The 7,701-nt window shown below is 39.7% G+C and overlaps 1 protein-coding gene across 3 annotated transcripts; it reads left to right on the top strand.

The window, feature by feature from the left end:
* The first annotated feature begins 646 nt into the window (after positions 1–646).
* Positions 647–5,698, top strand: SRSF5 (serine and arginine rich splicing factor 5). Of its 3 annotated transcripts, none has more exons than XM_036735275.1 (8): positions 647–880; positions 1,766–1,913; positions 2,238–2,308; positions 2,973–3,071; positions 3,180–3,249; positions 4,453–4,526; positions 4,680–4,790; positions 4,904–5,698. In XM_036735275.1, the coding sequence occupies exons 2-8, from the start codon at positions 1,788–1,790 to the stop codon at positions 5,151–5,153; spliced, it is 801 nt and encodes a 266-aa protein (XP_036591170.1). In that variant the 5' UTR covers positions 647–880; positions 1,766–1,787; the 3' UTR covers positions 5,154–5,698. The 3 variants fall into 3 exon arrangements, with proteins under 3 accessions (XP_036591170.1, XP_036591172.1, XP_036591171.1); XM_036735277.1 differs by having other exon boundaries at positions 739–880; positions 4,907–5,698; XM_036735276.1 differs by having other exon boundaries at positions 741–880; positions 1,769–1,913.
* The last annotated feature ends 2,003 nt before the right edge of the window (positions 5,699–7,701 follow it).

The raw sequence follows: 7,701 nt of genomic DNA on the forward strand, positions 1-7,701 counted from the left end.
TGGTGGGTACATCTCTGCAGGTTGGGAGACCAGGAGCTGGCAGGTTACTGTCTCTTTTTCGAGAATAAGAGAATTAATGGGTTAAAGATTAAACATTGGGGCAAACACGCTGACAACGTTCAGGACTCAAAAGCAGAACTAAGGAAAAGGGCCAGGGAAATTGCAGACAGTTGGAGGCACGAGAAAAGATAAGATTTACTAACAAAATTATCCCAAAAGGCAATGGTGGTGGAGGTAGTGGCCTCCACTTTTCCTCACTGGAGGTCTTCAAGCTCTGGCGTAGGGATGATCCCCAACGTTCCCCTTCCCACTTCTTCCTTCTCAATTTTCCTGGTTCTACAGATCCGCCCTATGGGATTTGAGCTTCACTTTTGTCTCTCTCCTCAGGGCCTGACGCTGAACCCAGCATTCAGAAGCTGCTTCATGAAGAACCGATTAGAAAAGCTGAACGAAAAAGCCAGGGCAAACAAACACTTCCTTATTTCTCAACATTACAACTAAAAGCTACAAACACCCGAACCACCCCACGCCCATGCACTTCCTCCTTTCCCCCTCCCCTCAAAGTCCGTCTTTGGCCCCGCCCCTCAGCCGCTCTAGGCCTCTGGGACGGAAGAGGAGGAGCCTCTGACCCTTCCGCCAATTTCTTAAGCATAAGAGCACGCAGGAGGGTCACGTGCTGCTCTGGGCTAGGGCCGGAAATGACGCACCCCGAGTAACTTCCATTTTGTGGAACGTCCGAGTTGTTAAGTGCGTCAGTTGCAGAGAGACGCAGCTTGAGGTAGTTCGTGCCCTTCTACGGAACGCTATTTGTGGACTTTGGACCGCTCCGCCGTCTCTACCTCCGGCGGATTTAACGCTTAACTCCTGCCCGTTGAGATTGGTAAGCGACCAGCCTTCTAAAGGAAATAATGTTTTTCGGTATTTTTTTTGCCGCTCCGGTAAGTGTCTTCCCGTAGTCCCGGTTAAGGAAAGACACTGGGGAATACCCCGTATTACCGGCAAGAGATATTCTTTTCTCGCCCTTCGGGCCTGAAAAGGATCAAAAGATTAATACGCGGACGCGGCTATCGAGTTTTTGGGGAGGATTGTAGGGTATTGGGGCGGTGTCCGGTATAATCTTTCCGGCTTTTCCCCCATTTCATTTTAATCCAGGAGGCTTAGTGTTAGGATTTGGAAGACAAACCTTTATCGTCCCATTCATCCACCAGATAGGACGCTTAAACGGTCGGCCGGTCGGTTGGGAACGTTCATGGGGGAGGGGAGAGTAGTGAGATTTGCGCGCGCAACTCTAGTCCCTTCCCCGCCCAGACGCCATTTTGTGGTTCTAAAGGCTTTATTTGTTTACTGCGCACGCGCTAGCGTCGCGTGATTTGAGCTTCCATTTGGCTGTGATGCTCTGGCAAATGAGGAGCTCACGCGGCTGCTCGAGATTGGCCCCGGGAATGCGGAGGATGTAGCCTATGCCCCTCCTTCGGTTCTCGGTATTTCTAACTGCGGCGGAGGGGAGGGGAAGTGCGCCTGCGCAATCTGAGACCGCGGTGGGCGTTGCGGCTGCTGCAGTGCGTGAAAAGTAACCGCGAGTGCGGAGCTAAGATTATTTCCCTGCCGCGGTTTTTGTCTTGTCACCTAGGGCTGCTGGGAAGCCGCGATAGTTTGTTTCTTGATATGCAAAAGTTCCCAATAAAATTACGATATGCGTGCAAGCAATCTGTTTTAGTTAGAACGTTCATTTTAGTTTTACGACTAATACATCATTTCTTTTTAGAAGGAATTAAAAGCGGGACACCATGAGTGGCTGTAGAGTATTTATTGGAAGGCTAAATCCGGCAGCCCGAGAAAAAGATGTAGAAAGATTCTTTAAAGGATATGGACGAATAAGAGACATTGATCTGAAGAGAGGCTTTGGGTTCGTGGTAGGTATCCAGCAAAAACCGTTTCTAGTAAATAAAGGCATTATAATAATTTTTAAATTCAAACTCGTATGAGGCTTAATACTATTAAGGAAAATACTGTATTAATACAGCTTTTAAAAATTACACATCTTAAAAGGAAATTTAAATTTTTATATATGTACTAGTGGGATGAATTGTTGCTAGCATTGATGGAGTTATGTAATAGATTGTTAGGTGCTGTTACTCATACTTAGTTCACTAACAGGTAGTGCTATAAGGTTGACTAGTGCTTAACATATTACTAACTTATCTGTGATTAAATAGCTAAAATAATTGATTTCTTAGGAATTTGAGGACCCAAGAGATGCTGATGATGCTGTTTATGAACTTGATGGAAAGGAACTCTGCAGTGAGCGGTAATTCTTTTTATTTAAAAATTAGTGCTGGGAGTTGGGCTCAAGACCCAACTGTTACTGTCTGTGAGACCATAGGTTCCTGAGACTTAATTTTGTATCAGATGTAAAAAAAGGTTGGGCCAAATGACCTAGAAAATTACTTTCAACTTTAAGTCTATGAGCCTGTGAAATGAAGTTACTTATGTTATTTTGTTTTTGTTGTTAAATGTAAACAAAGTTTATTTAAGTAATATTCTTAGAACACTACACTGGCAAACAGTGTAAATTAGTACAAGTCATCTCAAAAGCTATAATTTTTTTTAACGATTTATTTAAAAGAATATTTTTACTATTTCATTTTGAGAAAATGAAGGCTCATAAATAAGCAATGCTCTTTAGAAACTGCCAGATGACTTTTCTGTGCGTCTCTACATAAGTCTTGTAAAAGTTTTAAATTATGTTATTTTACAAATTGGAACTCTTGGAGTCAGAAGAAAAAACCTGGGTTTGATTCCTGATTAGACATTTAACTAGTTCTGTGGCCATGACTAAGTCATATAGCTCAATTTCTAATGGGGGCTTAACATCTGTATTATCAACATGCACTGAATTAAAGCTTAAATGAGAGTGTGCATAAACACTTAGGGAATGTAAATATTGTTAATGACTTTTTCCTTTGTTTTAGGGTTACTATTGAACATGCCAGGGCTCGTTCTCGAGGTGGACGAGGCAGAGGGCGATACTCTGATCGGTTTAGTAGCCGACGTCCCCGAAATGATAGGAGGTATGGATTTTTCTGAGTTAAAAGTGTTCTAGTTTAAAAACAATTAAGTAAATTGTCCTGTCTCCTAAAACTCACAGAATTTTTCTATTTCAATTATTTCTGTTTCAGAAATGCCCCACCTGTACGAACAGAAAATCGTCTTATAGTTGAGAATTTATCTTCACGAGTCAGCTGGCAGGTTTGTTGAAATAAGGTTTAAAACTTTAATATTTTAAAAAATAATGGGTAGTTAATATTAAACCTTTTACTAAAGTAGTTTTATCTTTAAATATGAACTTAACTGGACATCTATAATAACATTTAAAGCTATTTAACATAATTGGGGGATATTTCAAGCCTAGAGTAATGATAGTGATCAAATGTAAATGTTTTTGAGGATTTTTCTTGTTTTAAAATCAATTTTAACCAAATATTAAACCCTTTATTTGCCAGCCTATCTGTGTCGTTGGCCTTATGACGAGGAGTGCCTGTGGGTTATCCTAATCGTTCTGTCTTGGTCACTCTTGGTTGGGCCTGGTTGACTTTGCCAGTCAGCTCCTACAGTGATCAGTTGGCCACCTCTAGATCTGTGTTTGCCGGTCTAGACGTAATCGGTGCACTTCCTTAAAGTGCCAGGTTGCAGCGATCCCCGAGATAACGAGATCTGATCCCTAAGTTGAGAGCTGTCCTCCTGTAACGCTTCCGAATAAGAGGTCCTGGTCGAAAAGAGTTGAAAGATACGAAATTAGGTGGTCGTTGGAATCCTGATCGCAGTAAAGTGGTCCTTGGTAACTTCACAAGAGTAGAAAATGTCTGCATCCGTCAGTAGTCTGCTAATAGGGAGGGCTGTGCGATTTAAAGGCTTCCATCGATTGGGTAGTGTCCTTCAAGTGGGTGGCGAAGAGCCAGTCGGGCATATGTCATGACGGTATCTCCGAGCGATTAATGCAGTTTGCTGCTTGACTAGCCTAGGGAAATGTTAATAAAGGTAAAGTAAACTACGTTTTTAATGACATATGGGGCACAAAATAACTGGTGTCTTGTAAATGTTCTGTTTAAATATAAGACTTACTCTACCTCAGTCTTTACTTTACAAATATGTACTGTTAACTTTTGTTTTTTTTTTCTTTTTATTTTCTTTTGTGCTGAGCCTCAGTATAGACTAATACTTGTAACATTAAAATCCGAATTTTTCCCTTGCATTTTGCGTAAAGCAATATGCTATTTTCACTTATTTCGTGCCCTGATGTAGATAATTTTGAATTCTGATAGAATACAAGTGTGGTAAATGCCATGTTTGTACTTTATCTAACATCTTCTCTTTCAGTAGTCTTGTTTTATGCCATGTTATCTGTTTATATTCTTTCATTTTTCTTCGTTTAACATAATTGTCTTGTGTTAGGATCTCAAAGATTTCATGAGGCAAGCTGGGGAAGTAACCTTTGCAGATGCTCATAGACCTAAACTAAATGAAGGGTAGGTAAAGCCTATAGAAATCACTTGAACTTACAATGTCTGCTTATGAATTATGTAAATCAGATTGTGGTATCTCAAATCTTGTAACCTGTTTATAATGCAGCGCATTGTGTATTGTCCTGTTAATTAACCGGATCACTAACTCTTTCCTAGGGTGGTTGAGTTTGCCTCTTACAGTGACTTAAAGAATGCTATCGAAAAACTTTCTGGAAAAGAAATAAATGGAAGGAAAATTAAACTGATTGAAGGCAGCAAAAGGCACAGGTATTTTTTCCATTTGTTTGAAGCATAATTTTCTGCTATTTTCAGAAAATGGCAAGAATACATGTGGGGGGTGGGTTTTCTTCCTACTAACTAGCTATTTTATTTCATATTAGTAGGTCAAGAAGTCGATCACGTTCCCGAACTAGGAGCTCTTCTAGATCTCGGAGCCGATCTCGTTCCCGTAGCCGCAAGTCTTACAGCAGGTCCAGAAGCCGGAGCCATAGCAAATCCCGATCTGTTAGTAGGTCACCTATGCCTGAGAAGAGCCAGAAACGGGGCTCTTCAAGTAGATCTAAATCTCCAGCATCTGTGGATCGCCAGAGATCCAGATCTAGGTCCAGATCTGTTGACAGTGGCAATTGAACTGTACATAATTTGCCCTGGGGACCTTTTTAAAAAAAAAAAAGACAAAAATCAAACCATACTTGCTAAAAATCCTGGTAAGTATGTGCTTTTCTGGGAGAGGGAGGTGGGGGCGGGGGGCTGGAAATCTTTGTAGATGTGGACCACCAAGGGTTGTTGAAAACTAATTGTATTAAATGTCTTTTGATAAGCCTTCTGCTCACATTTTTGTGAATGTCTGAAGTGTATAGTTATGTATGCTCTTTTATAACTAGAGCAACTTTAATTTTTTTGTACTAAAGAAATAATTTGAACGTTTTAGTTCCTAGTTTATTGGAATATGTGAGTGGCAATTCAGAAATTAGTTTGATGCCTTATAAATTAAACTAATGGCTTTGGACACTTAAGAGCTCTACATCTGCTGTATATAAAGCTTAGAGTGGGGTGTGGTTTGTTTTTTTTTTTTTGTGGGGAACAAGGTTATGTTCCCACCCACCCTTTCACAACTATAAAAGACAGCAAATTAAAGTCGCTGGTACTATTGGTAATAAAATGTGTAAAAACTGTCTGGTTCATTTGACTGAAACTACTAAAGAATTCCCGTTAATACTCAATCTTCACTTACTCTGGGCCTGAGTTTGGCATTTCATATTGATTTGGGAAGAGCCTTTGGATCTGGGAATTATGGGAGGGAATTGATGAATATATAACCTTTTATACTAAAGTTTTCAAAATGCTTTTGCATGTCTTAACTCTTAACCAATATACCAATAAAAGACCCAGACCCAACTCTTCAATCTAGTATATAGCTATACTGCACATTAGATGGATCTTAATAATGTAAAACATTTATTGTGTCATAATGCGTTCAATTTTATGTTTGTCATAAATTTTTAAAGCTAAAGGTGAATTCTAAGTCCAGTAATGGAGGGGAAGGAAAAAGACAAGTAAAAGAGACAGTAGAATGTGCTGGAAAGGGTACATAACCCAGAAACAATTATTTTTTTTGTCAGGGTATTCTTTTGAAAGTATGTTAAAAAGTCCCAATTCAAAGTACTCAAATAGAGGAAGTGAGATGAGATGTCTAGAAATTGAGCATTACCAAAGGGTGCAGTGGGATGAGGGAATATGGGGATAGTACTTCATAGGAAACACATAAAGAAGCTAGGTAATCTTATCAGTGCTGTGCATTTCACATATGGGCAATAACTTGTTACAATCTGCCACTGCTCTGGCCACTATTCAGTTAAAACCAGGCCTGCTGTGCTTTAGCAAATAACATTCCCCATCCGGTATTTCCTTGGAATTGACAAAACACACTCATGTTCACATAATAAGTTTGTCCTCTGTCAGTGGGATCTTCATTAAAAGACAAACTTGTGTGATTCCACTAAGCTGTTCCAAACAATACTCAGAAGCAGTACTCCATGAAAGTCATTTTTCATGAGCTTTCATTTCCCCATTCCACATCATAATTACTGATTTCCCAGTTTTTGAAGAGAAGCCTTGCTGAGGCCTTGTGCTTGTGATCCAGTCACTTATGTTTACTTCGGGAATTTGCTCTTAGTCATAGCCTGTCTTACATTTAAATTTTATCTGTTGGCTTTTTGCTCAACTGCTATAAACACCCAAAGCCATCCTTAAATTTTCATATGATACTTAAGCTATCGTCAATTCTCAATGAAATGGAAGATCTATTTTTTAAATAAATGCCTTAGGTTGGACAGCCCTGGTGTACATCAGCCTACAAGAGATCAGACACTTGTTCATTGTACCTCCACATTAAGGTGGTACTGCTGTAGTTTAGATCCTCATTAACTTGGTAAATTTCTCCCGTTCCAATTTACTACCACATTGATGATCCTAAAAGTCGTCTCCCCATGTCACTGACTTGCTCAGAAAGCTTGTTGACTACCTACCGCCTAGGATAAAGTTCTTTGAAGTACTCCACAATGAGACTTTAGTGTACCTTCCCAAGCTTTGGTCTAGTCAAATACAACTCTCTCAGTTGATAATGTCTATTGGCTGACAATGGTGGGAGCTTGTGAGCTATACTGCCCCTTGAGAGACCCAAGTTTTGATGCAAGAAAGTAGCCCAGAGGGAGAACTGAATTATTTCCCAGGGAATAAGGTCAGGGACTGCATAGTTTTTGACTGTATCCTAGTTTGTCTAGTTTAATGTTTGACACAATTCTTATTGGGGCTTTAAAAGCCAAAGGAGAGGAGTTTGTATTTTATTGGAGTGGCAAAAAAAAGTAATAGGGGCTCCCATCATTTGCAGAATGACTGAAAAGATAATATATGAATGTAATGGGATACCATAAAAGAATTATAAAGGGGTGGTTTCAGAAAAGCTTGTAAAAAGTTTTATGAACTAACAGATAATGAAACGAGCAAAATCTAGAGAACAGTTTGTACGGTCACAATATTCTTAAGGCAAACATCTTTGATGAACTTAATAACTGACCAATGCAATGACCATCAATACAGAAGACCAATGAGCTATGCTTTCTTCAACTTGAGTGGAAGGTGATTGATTCAAGATAGGTAATGCAACATTTGGGGATGT

The sequence above is a fragment of the Trichosurus vulpecula genome, chromosome 8 (genome assembly GCF_011100635.1).
Source record: "Trichosurus vulpecula isolate mTriVul1 chromosome 8, mTriVul1.pri, whole genome shotgun sequence".
In the NCBI taxonomy this organism is placed as follows: Eukaryota; Metazoa; Chordata; class Mammalia; order Diprotodontia; family Phalangeridae; genus Trichosurus; species Trichosurus vulpecula.

What these genes read in the sequence shown, in the direction of transcription:
- SRSF5 (XM_036735275.1), top strand. Translation starts at nt 1,788, where the DNA reads ATGAGTGGCTGTAGAGTATTTATTGGAAGGCTAAATCCGGCAGCCCGA. An exon ending in CTTCACGAGTCAGCTGGCAG is followed by an intron (nt 3,250 to 4,452) that starts GTTTGTTGAAAT and finishes GTCTTGTGTTAG; the next exon opens with GATCTCAAAGATTTCATGAG. An exon ending in GAAGGCAGCAAAAGGCACAG is followed by an intron (nt 4,791 to 4,903) that starts GTATTTTTTCCA and finishes ATTTCATATTAG; the next exon opens with TAGGTCAAGAAGTCGATCAC.